General features: G+C 36.4%; 1 protein-coding gene across 7 annotated transcripts in view; it reads left to right on the forward strand.

Moving 5' to 3' along the window:
* The window catches only part of Spopl (speckle type BTB/POZ protein like), a 69,662-nt gene that overhangs the window by 34,333 nt on the left and 16,552 nt on the right, over positions 1-18,777 (forward strand). For 2 of the 7 annotated variants that reach the window (XM_052724097.1, XM_052724094.1), the window contains exons 2-7: positions 9,175-9,310; positions 9,491-9,612; positions 9,868-10,019; positions 11,494-11,621; positions 17,088-17,265; positions 17,343-17,398. In XM_052724097.1, coding sequence (XP_052580057.1) covers positions 9,233-9,310; positions 9,491-9,612; positions 9,868-10,019; positions 11,494-11,621; positions 17,088-17,265; positions 17,343-17,398 — 714 coding nt within the window. In that variant the 5' untranslated portion in view covers positions 9,175-9,232. Of the gene's footprint in view, positions 1-9,174; positions 9,311-9,490; positions 9,613-9,867; positions 10,020-11,493; positions 11,622-13,473; positions 13,571-17,087; positions 17,266-17,342; positions 17,399-18,777 lie in introns of those variants that run through there. The other 5 variants (XM_052724095.1, XM_052724098.1, XM_052724100.1 and 2 more) reach the window with 4 other exon arrangements.

Below are 18,777 nucleotides of genomic sequence, written 5' to 3' on the forward strand. Positions count from 1 at the left end.
TACTGGTAGCAAAGGCATGAGATCTCAAGTGCTGAGATTAAAGGTGTATGACTCCCCCTGGGATTGAAGGTGTGTGCTACCACTGCCTTGCTCTGTTTCTCTCCTAGACTGAATCAATCTCATATAATCCAGGGTGGCTTTGAACTCACTGAGATCCAGATAGCTCTCTGCCTCCTGAGTACTAGGATTAAAGGTGTGTGCCGCCACTGCCTGGCCTCTATGTTTAATCTAGTGGCTGGCTCTGTCCTCTGATCCTTAGGCAAGCTTTATTTGATACAGAATATATCACTACATCCATTTGTCTGAAAATTTCAGGATGTATTTTTTTTAATGGCCTAATCACACTTCATTGTGAAAGTGAACTACATTTTCTTCATCCATTCTTCTGTTAAGAGACATCTAGGTTGTTCAGTTTTTGGCCATTGTGAATAAAACAGAATGAACATACTTGAGTAGATATCTTTGTGTTAGGACGAACCATCTTTAGGGTATACGCCCAAGAGTGGTATATCTGTATCTTGAGGAAAATCAATTCCTATCTTCTTGAGAAACCACTGCACTGATGTCCATAGTGACTGTACAGGTTTGCACTCCCACCAGCAATGGATGAATGTTTCTTATTCCACATCCTCACCATCATGAGCTGTCACTTGTTTTATTGATCTTAGCCATTCTGACAGGTGAAATATAAGATGAAATCTCAAAGTAGTTTTGGTTTGTATTTCCATGATGGCTAAAGATTTTGAACATTTCTTTAAGTGTTTCTCTGCCATTTGAGTTTCCTCTTTTGAGAATTCTGTTTAGATATATACCCTATTTTTTCTTTTTTAAATTGAAAACAGATTCTTCTCTCATACAATACATCCTAGCCACAGTTTCCCCTCCATTCACTTCTCTGAGCTACCCCACACCTGTACTCTCCCCCTGTTTCACTCCCCCTACCGCCCTGTTTCCTCTTTAGAAAAGAGCAGGCCTCCAAGAGGTGACAGCTAAATAAGATAAAACAAGATACACTAAGACGGTGAAAGCCCTCATACAGAGGCTGGACAAGGAGCCCAATAGAAGGAAAAGAGTCTCAAGAGCAGTCAAAAGAGTCAGAGATACACCAGCTCCCACTGTTAGGAATCCCACAAAAGCACCAAGCTAATAGCCATAACATATATACAGAAGACCTGCTCTGTACCCCATTTTTTAATTGGATCACTTGCTTTTTTGCTATCTTGTGTTTTGAGTTCTTTACATATATTTTGGATATTAGTCCTCTCTTGCATGTATAGTTGCTAAAAATCTTTTCCCATTTTGTAGGCTGCTGCTTTGTCTAAAGTATGGTGTCCTTTGTGGTGCAGAAGGTTCTCAGTTTCATGAAGTCCCATTATTAATTGTTGATTTAGTGCCTGTGCTAATTGTCTTTTTGGGACACTTATTTAAATGTTTAGCCCAGTCATTTACATCTTTGACTTAGTTTTCACTTTCACTTTGTTCAGCACCTGTATTAAGAATTGAAAGGTTAATGTCTAATAGTATCCTATCTACTAATATAGTTAGCCCTTGGCATGCATGTGGCGTTCACGATTTCCAGTATAATGTGGGAGGACTTTTTCAAAGCTTTAGTCCACTAGTTATCTGTATTAGTAACTCTTCTGTTCCTGTAATAAAGTACCTTGACATAAAGCAAGTTAGTGAAAAAACTTCTTTTGTCAGTTCCAGAGGAGATACAGTCTATCTATCATGACAGGGAAGGCATGGCAGCAGGAGCTAGGCTGGCCTGTCCGCTAGGAAGCAGAGTGATCACATTTCATCCTCATACAAAAGGAAAGGGGTTGGGGGCGAGACCTCGGAGCCCTCTCCTGGTGATGTATTTTGTCAGCAAAGTACAACTTCCTAAAAGTTGCATATCCATATGGGCCACTATGTAGGGAACAAGAGTTCAAACACACGAGGCTATGGGAGACATTTTACATTCAAACTGCAACATTTTTCTTTTTAGACTTTTCCTTCCTCTGCTGTCCTTTATGACCTCTGCTGCTTGCACTCATTCCCATTTCTTGTTCTAGGTGACTTCAGCTAGTAGACTTACTTTTAAGTGTTTTAATGAATGTTAGAGACCAGAATGCCACTTCTGCATTCCCAAAGTGTGGAAACAGGTGAAACAGGCAAACCCTTGAGCCAGGCTTTCAGAGAGTTACCAAGCCAGTTCAAGATAGAACCACAGTTGTTTTAGAATAAAGTTCACATGCTCTCTTTGGTACTGGTTCCCTGGTACCCTGTTTTCAGAACATGGGTGTAGCTAGAGTTTTCCTGCCTGGCCCACAGTCAGGACAAATCTCTCTCACCTGCCAGTCCCACAGTCGCTCAAACTCAACCAAGTAAACACAGAGACTTACTTATATTGGTTACAAACTGTATGGCCGTGGCAGGCTTCTTGCTAACTGTTCTTACAGCTTAAATTAATCCATTTCCATTAATCTATACCTTGCCACAAGGCTCGTGGCTTACCGGCATCTTCACATGCTGTTTGTCATTATGGCGGCTGGCAGTGTCTCTCTGACTCAGCCTTCCACTTCCCAGCTTTATTCTCCTCCTTGTCCCGCCTACACTTCCTGCCTAGCCAATGGCCAATCAGTGTTTTATTTATTGACTAATTAGCAACACATTTGCCATACAGAACATCCCACAGCACATGGGCTGATAATGGTATGGCTACTGATGAAGGAGACCCTGACAGACACATTTATTAAAATGTCAGATAATTTATAACTGAACTTAGTAAGTTCTTTCTTCATTAACAGTCCACTAACTATAAGGGTTTTATTACTATTATTATTCCAATATCGCAAAAAATTTATTTTGACAGTCTTTGCTAGATTATTTATTACATTTAGTGTCATTAGTATTTCTTAGTCATATCTGTCCATATATTTATTACATCTGTAACTTTCTGCCTGTAAAGCTTAGGGATTCATTGATAAATCTCTCCACATTCTTTTAACATTATCAGCAATCTCAGGCTACAGGTTACTTCTGGTAGGGAGAAGAAATGTAGGTACCTGGTTATTTGACCTGATCTTTATTTTCTCCTAAATACTGGGAAATTTTGTAGTGAACATAGGTAGTTATATTAATATACATCTGTTTAAAACATTAATTCTGATGCTTTCATAAAATAGTCTTGTACATGTTCATTCTCGTAAGACTCATTTTTCCTTTAATAAATAAAGTGGGAAATATCACACTTGAAATTTCTAAAGCGTGTCCAGACAGTCCTTCATGTACATTGATTTAACATTTGACTTTTACTACTTTATGAAAGTAGTCTACATTCAGTAGACACTGTACTTTCAACTTTAAAGTTTGATATTTTCTTAGGCTAGCATTGTTACATTCTCAGGATATTAGACTACAGCAAGATACACTTGCCATTCAGCCATGCAAGTAAATACAATGGTGTATTAAATAATTATGCTGTGATGTTCAGTGTGTTTTTAAACTTAGGATGGATTTATCATGCCATGGCTCTGTCATATATCCGTAGAATAAGGAAGAAGTCTTTTGTTTATTGGTTCTCATACATTGTTTGTTACACTAGATATTATTTTATTTATGTTTTAGTTTTTTTGGGTATCCCTTTTCCTCGTCGTCCATTGCCCACCAGGCTACTAGGACAGAGGGAGCAGAGGCAGCCTGCAGGACTTTGTAAGGCCTGTGACTATGATGCAAACAGCTTTCTGGGAGACAGTTTCAGTGTTACAGCTCAGCTTTATTTCAGAGTGAGGGGAAATATGTAGAATGGAGACAGCAGCTGGGGCATCACATAATTTATATTTGGCAACACAGTTATATCATACGATGGGAGCACAAAACCCAATTATCATATGTGCAGCAGGGGGAGAACATCTGCAGGGAGCTGTGTCAAAGGTCACATTTGAGATAGATCAGGCATCCAGGCTTAGAGACAGCTTCCAGATAAGGTCAGGCCTCCTGGAGACACTATCCAGGTAGGGAGGGAAGCCTGCTGGAAAGGGAGTCCTCAGTTTTACTCCAAGCTCGGAGCTGTCTGGACATGGTGGACTGCAAACTTAAATGCAGTGTACTCTAGCATCTTTTTATGCAAGCTTTTTTTGAAAGAACAAATATAAGAAAGCCTAAATGGCATTGGATAATAGAATATATTATTTTTTTCTTTTAAAATAAAGAGATTGGAAAAGAATACTGGAAACAGTAAAGTTGACATTGGAGGCTCATCTTTGTCCCTTATTCCAGTATTTGCCTAACACTGTAAAACTGATGGTTTATTATTCTACTTTAATCTATGTCTTTTGATTATCTGTAATATTAAGTGTTGAAACAGTGGGTCTGTTGCATCTCTACACTTTTTATGGGCAGCAGTAATCTAGGGGAGGAGCATAGGTTTGGTGTAGCTGGAGAGCTTCTCTCCGGGTCTGCCAAGCCCTGACAGTCTGATAGCCCACTTATAAAATAAACACAAAGACACTTATATTATTTAAAGTGTTTGGCCTAATGGCTCAGGCTTCTTGCTAGCTGTCTTAAATTAACCCATAATTATTAATCTATAAGTTGCCATGTGGCTCATGGCTTATCAGTTTCTTACATGTTGGTACTTATGGTGGCAGCTGGCAGCGTCTCTCTGACTCAGCCTTCTTGTTCCCAGAATTCTCTTCTCTGCTTGTCCCACCTATACTTCCTGCCTGGCTACTGGCCAATCAGTGTTTTATTTATTAACCAATCAGAGCAACACATTTAACATACAGAACATCCCATAGCAGTTTGGAGACAGGCAAATGTGTGTTCAATCCCTTGTCGATTACGTACATTCTAAAGTAGAAGTTTTTAAAACATTCGAAATCTTTTTCCTAGTTAAGGTGAGGTTATTACTACTAACAGCATTACTGAAACATAAACAGTCATAATACCTTATAAAGTGCGCAAGATGCAGTTGAGCAGTATTCTCTGTAACCCCATGTCATAGATACTTCATTTGAAAAGAATCCAGACTGAAAAAAAAAAAATCCTTTCTAACCATGCAAACCTTTTCTTTAGTTTTTTTCTTGAATAGGTTGATGCTGTGGCTCAGCCATTGTGAACTATGAGGAAACAAATATTTGAGTGCTTTCAAGGATGCCTCCAGTATCCTAATTTTCAATTTTACTTAGCTAATTGTTGATCCCTCAGTTTATCATTGTGCTACAAGCATGTTATGACAGGTTCTATTTATTTATTTACTTACTTTATGCAACCTGTGAGCACATCTGGGTCACTACATTAGAACTGATGTTAATAATAAAAAGGAAGTGGCACAATCTAATGGAAAGATTAATTTGAAAGTTGTTCCACTTGAGATATACTGTGATGTTGCACACTCACTATATTGGAACCTGTTCTCCAGCCCCCAATTTTACCGTTTTCCCTGTCTTAGTGTATGGTATCAACATTCTCCCATTTCTCAAGTCCTAAACAAGAACTTATCCTTGATTGCTCCTCACTTTAATTTCAGTCCATCAAAAATTTTGTTGATTGTCAAATATTTCTTCAAATGAGAGGGCCCTTTTCTGTAATTTTACTGAGGTAGCATTATCTCTTGTCAAACTGTCCTTAATAGCCTCATAATTTGCTTTCCAGCATGTATTCTTCCCTGGCTTTTACTAAACCAGTCTGTTCTCTGAAAGTTGCCTTTTCAATTGCACTATTACCTAAATTATGTATATTTTTCCCTTAAAATCTTGAAATGACATCAGACACATTTGACTGCTATCAGTATTCTCAGGACTCTCATAGGCTTTTCTGCCCAAGGCATTCACATTTGCTGCCCTTCTCTTCTCCAAATTACTGGCTTTGACTTGTGTCTGATGTTATTTCATCTTCTGGTCTTCCATTCAAATATTTTTTTAGAGAAGCCTTTGAGATTACCCTGTGGTGGTATTGTGTTCCCCAAAATATTGTGCACCCTAATAAACTTATCTGGGGTCAGAGACAGAACAGCCACTAGATACAAAGGCTAGAAAATGGTGGCACTCACACCTTTAGTCCTAGCATTCCAGAGGTAGAAATCCCTCTGGATCTCCGTGAGTTCAAGGCCACATTGGAAACGGCCAGGCTTGGTGACACACGCCTTTAATCCCAGAAAGCGAGCCTTTAATCCCAGAAAGCTAGCCTTTAATCCCAGGGAGTGGTGGTAGAAAGCAGAAAGGCATATAAGGCGTGAGGACCAGAAACTAGAAGCATTTGGCTGGTTAAGCATTTGGCTGGTGAAGCTTTTAGGTTTTGAGCAGCACAGTTCAGCTGAGAGCCATTGGGATGAGGACACAGAAGCTTCTAGTCTGAGGAAACAAGACCAGCTGAGAAGTTGGCCAGGTGAGGTTAGCTGTGGCTTGTTCTCATTCTCTGATCTTCCAGTTCACCCCAATACCTGGCTCAGGTTTGATTTATTAATAAGACTCTTTAAGATTCCTGCTACATCAGTAGCCTCCTTCCTGTCTAACTGAAGATTTCTCATCTATTGCATACCAATTTCTTAATCTTATTTCTTTTATTTGCTTTTAATTTTACATATTTCATATTAAAATTAATGTCTCCCAAGCTTGAGGAGCATATATCAATGTCAGCTACTTAAAATATTTATAAATAAATGAACTATAATTTGTCCCTTATTGTATACCAAACCTTATCAAATCTCGCTTATAGTTTACACTAACCTTTTTAAAAAAACAAGATGAATATATTCCCTTTATGTATTAAAAAAAATAACTTATTTTATAGTTTTAATTACTGTTTTAACTTACTGATTTACTTCATCATAGTCTTTTAAGAGTTTGTTTTTATTATTATTTTTGAGAAAAGGTCTTGCTATGTAGCCCAGGCTGGTCTCACAATGACAGTCTTTGTTCTCTTGCTTCTGAGTGCTGGGGTTACAAGGGTTATGGGTGTGTGCCACCATGCTTGGCCACTATCTCCTTTAAAACATGAGTTTCTTGTTCATATTCAAATGGGATAAAAATCAGAACTGCTTTATATGGAGATTGTTGTGTTGTTTTCCTCTGTCTGACTGGGAAGTAATTTGAGGGAATTTATCTCATTCAAGAAGTAGGTGAGTATGGTATACATGTTTTACATATCTAGAAATGTTATTTTGCCTTTTAAGCATGAAAAATGTCTGTGAGACTAGTAATCACTCTGTTTTTCTTAGGTTTTAATCAGCAAGTAGAAAAATAAGGCCACATTAATTTGTTTTTTCCTCATTTTGAATTTCATAGTAATATATTTCATTGGTGATTTTTGTCTGTGTTTGGTTTGTTTGTTTTGTTTACTATTTTTTGTTTGTGGAAAGGGTGGAGGGGGCACTTGTATACCATGCCTCACATGTAGAGCTTAGAAGACAACCCCAGGAGTTAATTCTCTTTTTTACCATGTGGCCAATTCTCTTTCTTTATCAATTTTTCCTTATTCAAGGAATAGTAATCATGTTGTCAGGCTTGATGGCAAGAGCTGTTGCCATCTGAGCCATCTCACTGGCCCAATTTTGAATTCTTATTTAGGTTGTTATTGTTAACCTCACTCATGTAGTCCACATTTTTTAGTTATTTCAGTCAAGTCTAAATATCTCAGTAGTGTTACACCATTGAAAACAGCGACTCTTTCCCCGAACACCCATCAGCTATCAATAGTCTGGGCCCCCCATGTGGAAAGCCCTCCATTCATGAATGAATGGGTCAAACCTTGTGCAGGCCCTTTTCAGGTAACTGTAGCTGTGAGTTTAAGTACAAATGTCATTCCCCCCCAAATACAGAATTTCATAGCCCTCCTCTCCATTTGGGGGCTCTTAAGTTCTCTCCCTTTCCAGTAGGTCCTCCTAGAATTTTCCATGCAGTCCAGGCTGTGTTTCCATGATCCTGTTGCTCTCTGCCTAGGGATCCAGGTCTGCACAGTGATTTCTGACTCCTGCTTCATGTCTGTATCGCAGAGTTTTAAAGTTCTTCTTCATTAACAATTTTATTTGTTGTTTTATCTTTTATAGCTTTATTTTTTTCTCAGTCTTTCAAGTGGCTTATTTCAGTCTTCATTTTCTCATCTTAAACTACTGTCCTATAGTTTTAGAGACAGTTATGTCTCTTTTTTTTATTGAAGGATTTGTCATCTTCTCGAAAGTACATCCCTCCATAGGATTAATGTGGTTTCTTTATCAGTTCTTAAATCAAAAGTAGATTCTCATTGCTCTTACACAGTACAGTATATTCACCAATATCAATAACAACAGTCAGTGGATGGGAGGAGAGTGGAAGACGTGAACATTGAAGAAAAGAACATAGTTCAACAATAATGAAATATATTGCTTTAGTATATCAAAATTTTCCCATGCAAGTACAACCAACTGATTTTTGACAACGTTTGTAAAAGTACACATTGGAGAAAGGAGAATATCTCAAACAAATGCTCTTCAACAACACCCAGATAGATTGTTGATTGTACATCCAGTTGATTTGGTACAGGAACAGATAACTAGAAGGGAAATACGTGATTCAGTCCATCTGTGAAGGAAACACTCTGACAGAGATACAGTCTCATGACACAGCCAGGTTGTCTGCATTCTCTGTAGGCTTTTTGTGAAGTCTGGGGTTCTTTGCTAAGAGCTGGGAACTGGCAGATGATGACAAGTAGTTAGTGATAACTTGCTCATGGCCCTTTGGATTTCAGGAAGTGATGGCAGAGGATGAATCAGACATTGATGTCATTAGGTTTCTATAATATGCTACATGAATATTTTTAATTTGTGATATTTTGAAAAATAGTGTCATATATAAGTATTGAGCTTGTTTAGATTTCAGATGTGTATTTGACAGATGTTTATGGTTTCATTTATTAAAAATTTCTAAAATTATTTGAACACTTAATGTGTTCTTTAAAATCTAATTTTTTTTTTTTTTTGGTTTTTCGAGACAGGGTTTCTCTGTGTAGCTTTGCGCCTCTCCTGGAACTCACTTGGTAGCCCAGGCTGGCCTCAAACTCACAGAGATCCGCCTGGCTCTGCCTCCCAAGTGCTGGGATTAAAGGCGTGCGCCACCACCGCTCGGCCCTAATTTTAATAGTAGTTTCCTCAACTTTATATTCTCCCTCCTGATTTTTTCAAAGGTTGATCAATAAATTTAATTTCTTTTCTTGTAGCTAAATTACTCAAGTTTGTGGGAAACTATATGAATCTTAAGCCTGTTATAAGGTGGCAATGTCTCGGGAACCTACTCCACCGCTGCCTGGAGATATGTCTCCTAGCCCTGTTGCAGAAAGCTGGTGTTACACACAGGTACAGCCATTTAAAACGCATTTGATGCGTGTCACATGAATTTTCTAGTCATGACAAGTAGTATTGTAAAATTGTAAAACAGTGTGACATCGTTGCTAAAAGGATTAGAATGAATATTTGACTCGTGACAAGTTAAGAGATTAAGTCCTGAGTATAAAAAGTGGCTTTCTGATCTCATAGGTTAAAGTGGTGAAATTTTCCTACATGTGGACTATTAATAACTTCAGTTTTTGTCGAGAAGAAATGGGTGAAGTGTTAAAGAGTTCAACATTTTCTTCTGGCCCAAATGATAAAATGAAATGGTAAGCATTATTATTATATTTTTTAACTGTATTTTTTCTTACTTTGGGTTTATTGTTGTTGTTGGCCCTATGGGTAATAATATAATTTTACATTAAATTAGTAATTAATTCCTACTAAAATGGAGAAAGTGAAAAAACATGGAGTTATTACAGGAGTGCTGTTGTGATATAATTTGCAAGTGATTTCAGTATCGCCTGTCTTTTTGTTAATGTCAAATACTAAATTCCTCTAAGTGACCTATTGTTTTATTTTAGGTGCCTGAGGGTAAACCCAAAGGGATTAGATGATGAAAGTAAAGACTATTTGTCCTTATATTTGCTTTTAGTCAGCTGCCCAAAAAGTGAGGTTCGAGCAAAATTCAAATTTTCCCTTCTGAATGCTAAAAGGGAAGAAACAAAAGCAATGGGTAAGTGATTGGCAAACTGGATGAAGAAGTCTCTTTATCTACATACAGTGACTTTATCTGGAAAAGTTTTGGGTTATTTTCCTCCCTTAAATTTCTTTAGTCCAAAAATTTACCTGTAACCATTACTACTTAATTTTGCATTTCACATTCTAGCTAAAGTTTCTTCATAAGTTTTAGCTTCCATAGACATATAGAAGTACTTCAAATAATATTAAAGTTTAACTGCTTCATGTCCCTAAAGTGACTTTTCACTTGTCACTTGGAAAAATAGTTGGTGCTAAAACAGGATGCCTGGTACATGTCACTAGGGAATTTCTCCTCCCTTTTCTTCTTGCTGGGAAACAATACAAAGGAGGTGGAATGGCCTCATGGTTTGTCCCTGGGATTTATTTTTACCAGTTAACTAACACTAAAGAAAATCAATTTTTCTCCTATTCAGAGCCTATTAACCTTAGTGGAAATGCTTTACTTTGGAGCTTCATAATAGAAGAATGTTAGAGAATATTTACAGTGTTTTTAATGGATAATAGCCTGTAACCTGTCACACTGAATTGTAAATACTTTCTAGAAGTGAATCAAAGAACCGAGGAACTTATTACACACACACTTTTTAATATTTATGTTTCCATATTATGTGACATTTAAAATAGAGTATTTTAGTTAAAGTTACATCCTGATTGTATAGATAATAATATATAGTGAATACTTTCTGCTGAGAATATTGTGTATTTTACAGTGTACAATTGAGCAGTATCTGAGATGTTTGAAACATCTTAGGTATTTATCAAAATCTTTTATAAATTATACTGAAAGCGTCTTTTGACCTTTTATGTATGAAAGTGTATTCCATGAGATTATATCTAAAATCTTGGGAATGGTAGGAGACTTATTAGTGTTCTTACAAATTTGAAGTTTTCTATAATTCAGCAAACTTAAATAAATAGGATGGGTTTGCCAGCAGAGCTTAAAAGGTTTTGTAATGGATTCAGCACCTAGTTTTAAGGGAGAAACAGCTATTAAGATATTTTGTAATTAGATTAGATGACTACTTATGCCTATGTCAGTATGTTTTGAATTTGTTTTATTTAGGGACAGTTGTGTATGTGCATGCAAGACAGAAAGAGAGAGAGAGAGAGAGAGAGAGAGAGAGAGAGAGAGAGAGAGAGAGAGAGAGAGAGAGAGAGAGAGAGAATGTGTTTCTGTGTGTCTATATGTATCTTTCCCTTCTAGCAGATTTGATGACTTTACTTAAGAGAGTCATAAGTCTTAATTCAAGTTCATTGACTGTGGCCAAACTTTTGAGCAACAATGTAGTGGTTTGATTCTCCTTGACATATTTCTTCAGGTACCTTATTTACACACATGGCTGATATATCATAGTGATTATTTATGTCCTGTAAATATATATTTCTTCACCATTAAGAAAAAATGTATCTTTGATACTTGTTTAATTTAAACTTCTGTTTTCCACCAGAAAGCCAAAGAGCTTATCGATTTGTACAGGGGAAGGACTGGGGATTTAAAAAATTCATTAGAAGAGATTTTTTGCTTGATGAAGCCAATGGTCTCTTACCAGATGACAAGCTTACATTATTCTGTGAGGTGGGTATGTTTTTATTAATAAAGACTTCCATGGTTTATTTAGTAATGTGGCAATGTTGTTCAAATCTTAGATGTTCTTTCAACTAAAAACCCATAGCCAGATATCAGAGTGAAAACTGAAAGATCAGAGAAACAGAACAGCCAGCCACTAGTTCTTACCTCTATGAACTCCTCAGCCTCAAGAGAGAGAGAGTTCCTGTTTCTTCATGCCTTATATACCTTTCTCTGTCCGGCCTTATTACTTCCTGGGATTAAAGGCCTGTGTGCTTCCCAAGCAAAGGCATGAGGTCGAGTGCTGGGATTAAAGGTGTGTGCCACCAGTGCCTGATCTATGTGTAATCGAGTGGCTAGCTCTGTCCTCTGATCTTCAGGCAAATTTAGTAGGGTACCCAATATATCACCACATGGTAAAAGTACAAGCTAGATTAATACTGAGTATACTTTTTAAAATTAAAGTAATTGGTATATTTCATAATTTTTTTTGTAAATTCAACAGAAAAAGCTGACAAAAATCTTACAAATTGATGTGGTCTATATTTTTATCATATCTCTAGTTGTTTGAATAGTTATACCTACTACATACTAAATCCTTCTTATTGAAGAAGCTTCTTATGTATATCTTTGTTGTGTTTATTTAATATCTTTTTCATTCTAAGTAATTCTGATATAGAGAGCCAGTTTTTTAGGTTAATCTGATTCTACTTTATTATTCACAGTTTGTTAGTTTGAATAAGAAAGCATGTGGAAAATATTAGAAAATTTTCTAGTCCTTCAAGTTATTTGAGTATTAATATAGTCAAATATGTGTTAATATTCTAAGAAGAAACAAATCTGAGATTTTAATAACATGATCATATAATTTGGCAAGCATACGTGCTTAATTTATATTCATAAAGCATCATATTTTGAAAATTATGAGTATTTCTTCTACCAGGAATTTACTCTTATGATTTGTGTTGATTTTAGGTTTGGGTTTGCTTCTGTCATTTTTATCGTTGGGTAGGTTTATTTATATAAAACCATGAGATTCATTTTTTTGAAGTAAACCCAAGGATTATATTTTCAAGATTACAACTGTGTGTCATTGTATTATATCATATTGACGTATGTTTTGGAATTGAAATAGGACCACAGGAAAATACTTGGATAAATGAACTATGTAATCTATTTGTTATAAATACAATTATTTGATGAGTTTCTCATGATTTCAAGGGAAAAAACTGAAGCATTTGTTTGTAATAAGCAGGTATTTAAGCAGTATTTTAAACAGATAGAGGTTATACTGTTTAAGTTCTTGCCTTTTGCGTGGACTCTTCCAGAATTTTAGAGTTTACCCTAATTTGAAAATGTTAGTTTTTTTAACTGTCATCTTAGAATTTAATGGTCCTTTAAGATTATTTGAGTAATATATTAAAAAAGAAAACCCGAACAACAACAACAAGTGAATGAACCTTTTTTAGAAAATAATCTAAATAATCTACATTATAGAATTGAAATAGTGTCTGTTAATAGGTATTTTCCTGGGTGTATGCACTGGAACCTAGACAATCAATAAATTCAGAATTAAGGCTGAAATTAATTTTAGGATTATTCAAGTATGCATTTTTGAAGTCTGTTTGTATATATATGCTAAATACATCTGGTGACCCATAGAATGTATTATGACACATGTTTTTAAGTTGGTGATAATCAGATCCCATTTTTAGATCTTGAAATATGCTTTTCACTAGCCCAAACATTGTCTCTTGGACACTACCTTTAGCATAGGTGGCCCAAAATCACCTTTAAACAACATTCTCTGTGCCCTCCATCATTCCTTCCACTCCTCTCATGGATGCCCTTCCTTCTACAGCATCTCCAACACTGCTTGCAGAAGAGGAGGAAGCATTGCACTGCCCTCCCTAAAGAACTGGCACCTCCCCCTCCACTGCAAGTGGTGCTGTAGACAGGTAAGGCAGCTGGGTGCTACCCTTTTTAAGCAAGACATAGCTTAGTCTTGCTGTCTATGTAGTGGCTCATGTGGCAAGAGTTAGATGAAAATTTCTAAGAGTGTAAATAGCCCTGCTTCCTTTCTCCAAAGTGATGCAGCAAACAAGAATTCAGAATAAGTTAGAGAAAGAAAACACTGGCCAGAGTTACTCATCTTTTGAAACCTTAAAAATTTTTAAATTCTTGATAGGCTATAGATCTATGGCATTCTTTAATAAACAAAAAAAGATCTGTATAGCTAAAATATATGAGAAGCTTTTCATAAAGCTAAACTCATTCATTCTTAAGGACATATTAAAGAAAACCAATGAAACATTTTCCTTTTGGTGAGGTTTCAGATTGACTTGACTGTACAAACGCTTCGGTAATGAGTGAAAGATGGGTTTTATTTTCTGAACTTTTAGCTGCGAAAAGTAAAAACTTGACTACCCTGTTGCTGTCACCAGAACTTTAAAATGGTATATTGAAAGCCCCAAACTCATATTAGCTACCTTTTCTAGGAGATATATAAAGCTAGACGTTTAAAAGTTTCTGCCTTTGGAGTGAGTATATAGGTTAAGCAAGTAGTTGATTAGAGAGACAGCATTGTAATACTTTGTGGATTTAGTAGCAGCTCCCTTTTAGGATAGTTTTGGAGGGTTCAGGTTTTTAAAAGTTAGAACCAGTATTGTCTTTAGTCCCACAGAAGAGAAGAACCAGATTTGTTAGCTAGATACACATTCAGTTACACCCTTCAAATGTTCGTTTTCATTTTAAGCTATATCCTTAGGGTCAATCAGTAGCAAGTTTAATAAGAGAACTATGTGTTAAGTCAGCAGAAAATCTCAGCCTTCTTCCTGAATTTTTCTCTCTAGGTTCCATAAATAAAGTTTTTCATTACCAGTCCTCAAAATTTTTATCATTCAAATTATAGATATCAAAGCAATGAACCCATCACATCTCAATTCTAATTAGGTCATTAATTTCCATCTGAATTGAAATGTCTGGTATGAGAGGAATACAAGTCCTTTAAATTATGATTATTTATACAGAATGCAACTGTGCTTCACAACTATGATGATAATGCCTGTTTTCTTTCATTCTTATTGATTCGTTCATTCAATAATTTACTTCCTCCCTCCCTCACCCTTCTTCTTCCTTCCTTCCTTCCTTCCTTCCTTCCTTCCTTCCTTCCTTCCTTCCTTTCTTTCTTTCTTTCTTTCTTTCTTTCTTTCTTTCTTGTGTGTTTTCTTCCAAGTTTTTACATTAAATATATTATCTTGGGGCCCAAGGAGATAATTTAGTGGATAAAATCACTTGCCACACACATGCCTGATGACCAGAACCCACATAAAAAGCCAAATGTTTTGACATGTACCTGTAATCCCAAGACTCTTATGGCAAAGGAGAGTCTGAGACAGGAGGATCAGAGAAACAGTGATCTAGCTAGAAATAACATGACAAGAAGACAGACTCAACCTCAGAAACAAGGTGCAATGAGAGAACTGACTCCTCAAAGTTTTCCTCTGACATTCACATTGGTAGTATGACGTTTGTGTACTTGCAGCACACACACATACATGCACACACACATGCATGCATACACACACACATATAACTATATTATCTTGAATTAGAGACAACACATAGAATTTAAGAAATCTTTTTTTAAATCAAATGTTACCATACTTTTTTTATAACTACTATATAATTTATGCAAGTTAATAAACAGATCCAGTTATTTCTATCCCAAAATTTCAAGAATAATGCTTAATATAATCAATTAAATATATTATATACTAAAAATTATTTCTAGATAAACCCTGAGTATTTATTTACATCAGCACATTTCATTTGTGTATCATTGACTTCTGATATATAGTAAAATAGGACAATCAAGCAAAGATCAGGCAAGTGTTTTTTTTCTCTTTGAAGTTACTGAAATTTTAGATAATTTGAATGATAGAAATCTTAAGATAGAACCTTTATAGATGGCTTTGTGTGTATAATATCTTGGCCCTCATATTTATAATACCATCTCATAAGATTATTGTAATAAATTCTTTCTTTTTCTTTTTTTTTTTGGGGGGGGTGTTGTTTTTTTCAAGACACGATTTCTCTGTGTAGTCTTGGTGCCTGTCCTGGATCTCGCTCTGTAGACCAGGCTGGCCTTGAACTCACAGAGATCCCGCCTGGCTCTGCCTCCTGAGTGCTGGGATTAAAGGTGTGCGCCTCCACCACCGGTTTAAGATTATTGTAATAAATACTTTTGATCATAACTGTTACAAGGAAATATAAGTACTAGGTTTCTCCTCTCTGCATGCCCAGTGTTAAAATTACATTTGGAGCTATAATTTTTTTTTTTTCTCATGGGTGCTAGAGAGCAAATTCTGGTCCTTATGCCGCATATGACCAGGGTGGCTTGGAGGTGCCAGACTGGGGATCCTATACCAAATAGACTTGGATTCTTTCTTTGTTTTCTAACTGCTTAGGGTAAAGCTTTAATCCTTAGATCTGAAAGCTTCTTTATAGCTAGCTAACATTTGATGAAAGTGCTAACGTGGACCAAACATTGCTTGTTTTCCCCTGTTGTTTACATTGGTTACCCAGCTACCTGAACCTTCCTCTGCCTGCTGGGAAAGAAGGCAGCACATGGAAGATAAAGACAGTTTTTACGTTGCTCATGATTTTACTGATTATAGACCTTTAGCTTAGTACCTACCCACATCTAGGAATGTAGTGATGTACACGAGATCCCCTCTTAGATTCCCATGTTGATTTAATCTCTAGCTGACCTCACTGGGGAATTTCTACTTACCACTCCCACCTTGTGCCATAAAAGAAGCTGACACTTACTGCCTTGTTAGTAACTTACCTGCTTTTTATGACCCTGAGAAGTTCTGGCCCTGTACCTTGGCTGCCAAGAATTGCTGATTATGAATGTATGTAAGCTGGAAACTTTGTAGCAAGAGGAGAACAATAGAGAACAAGAAAGAGAAGGAGAACGGTGTGAACCGATTCTTTTGCCCTCAGATCATTAGGTTTCCTTTGCTTGTTGTAGGGTCTTTTTCTGAACCCTAAAAGGACTGAGGCTGGACCTTAAATAGGACCCTGATAACTATACAAGTTGTATGTGTAATAAAAGTGAAATGTTAATAGGCATGAACTATAAGTGAAAAACAATAAAAATTCCTCCACAAAAATGTCAACTTGTCAAGTTTGATGATACTGTGGAGTTTCTATTAGGAAATAATTTTGTGATTGTAATAACTGAGTTTTTTGATCAATTGATAAGTCATTTATTTGAATACAGTGTCACTACTGAAAACGATTATTTCTTTCACTTATTTTAAATTTGTTTAGGAGGGTACTAGGATTTTTAATTAGCAATATATTGAATTAACCAGGGTACTATAAGTTAAAAAACTCAATGTACACATAGTAACTGATTATTTATAATACTGTATGAATATGTTTTCCTGTTGTCTTCTTTATCAGGTGAGTGTGGTTCAAGATTCAGTCAATGTCTCAGGACATACAAATACAAACACTTTGAAGGTGCCGGAATGTCGACTAGCAGAAGACTTAGGTAATCTCTGGGAAAACACAAGATTTACAGATTGCTGCTTTTTTGTGAGAGGAAAAGAATTCAAAGCTCATAAGTCTGTGCTTGCAGGTATCTTCTCCTTTGGATAATATAATATTTTTTAAATAAATTTGTGCAATAAGTAATGGTGCTTATTCTTGTTATAGCTCGATCCCCAGTTTTTAATGCAATGTTTGAACATGAAATGGAAGAATGCAAAAAGGTAAATGTTGTTAAAAGGCTTAATACTATTTAATTTGTGTACATGTATAATGATAGAATGCACATATAAAAAATATCTGTGCGTGTTCTTGTTCTCAAGTTCTAACAGAAGAACTTTAGAAACCACAGAATTGGGGGAAATGTTTTCTGAAATAAAACAGTAGGTGCCTCTCAATGTGAATGCTCAGTGAACATTCTCAGTAACAGATATTTTGATGGTCTCATTGCTAGAGCGCTTGCCTCCATGCAGAAAGCCTTGGGTTTCATCCCTAGTGAGAGAGAGAGGGAGGAGGAGGAACCACACTGGGAACGTTGTTGAGTAACTTCTGGCTTCTGTAGCATACATTACCCACCCATTTGAAATACCTATATTCACACATTTTTTAAATTATATTTTTAATAAATCGACTTGCAAAATAACCAATAGTAAGCTTTGCAGAGCTTTTTTTTTGTCATTGCTTTTGATTATCTCTTCACCTACTTCTCTTGTGTTCCCCAGCAAGTAAATTTTTTCATCCTTAGTATTTCCTCCCTCTACTTTCATAGCACGTGCTTTCTGCAATCGTCCTCTTCCATTTAGGCCTGTATTTTGTTCCACTTCCACTAATAGACCCTTGCTATAGTCTCTCCAAGTTAAATATCACAGTCTGAGAATTCAAAGCTAGGATCCTGAGGGAGACCATGGGGAATTTTTCTGTCCAAGGCCTGATTACTTCATATAATATATAGTCTTTTACAGATCCACCTGTTTACCTAAAAAATTCATAATTCGCCGGGGTGGTGGCGCACTCCTTTAATCCCAGCACTCGGGAGGCAGAGGCAGGCGGATCTCTGTGAGTTTGAGGCCAGCCTGGTCTCCAAAGTGAGTTCCAGGAAAGGCGCAAAGCTACACAGAGAAACCCTGTCTCGAAAAAAACAAAAAACAAAACAAAACAAAACAAAAAATTCATAATTCATTTTTTGCACCTAATTAAAATTTCAAAATGTATGTTTACTACATTTTCATTATCCACTCGTCAGTTGATGGGACCTCCAGGTTGCTTACATTGCCTGGCTATTTTGAATAGAGTAGCAATGAACATGGATGTATAAGTTTCTCTGTAGCCAGGTATACATTCCTTTGTATATATTCCCAGGAGTGGTATAGCTGGGTCATGTGGCAGACCATAGCCACACAGATTTTCATAGTGGTTATATCAGTTTGGACTCCTACCAAAAGTGAATAAAGGGTTCCTTTTTCTTCACATCTTCAGCATATTTTCTTTTGTTTTCATAACAGCCATTCTGAGAGGGTTAAGATGGTATCTCAAAGGAATTTTAATTTGCTTCTTCCCAGTGGCTAAGGATATTGACCACTGCTTCTATTATTCATTTGTATTT

Source organism: Peromyscus californicus, unplaced genomic scaffold, assembly GCF_007827085.1.
Source record: "Peromyscus californicus insignis strain IS unplaced genomic scaffold, ASM782708v3 Scaffold_7__1_contigs__length_154581171, whole genome shotgun sequence".
Lineage (NCBI taxonomy): Eukaryota > Metazoa > Chordata > Mammalia > Rodentia > Cricetidae > Peromyscus > Peromyscus californicus.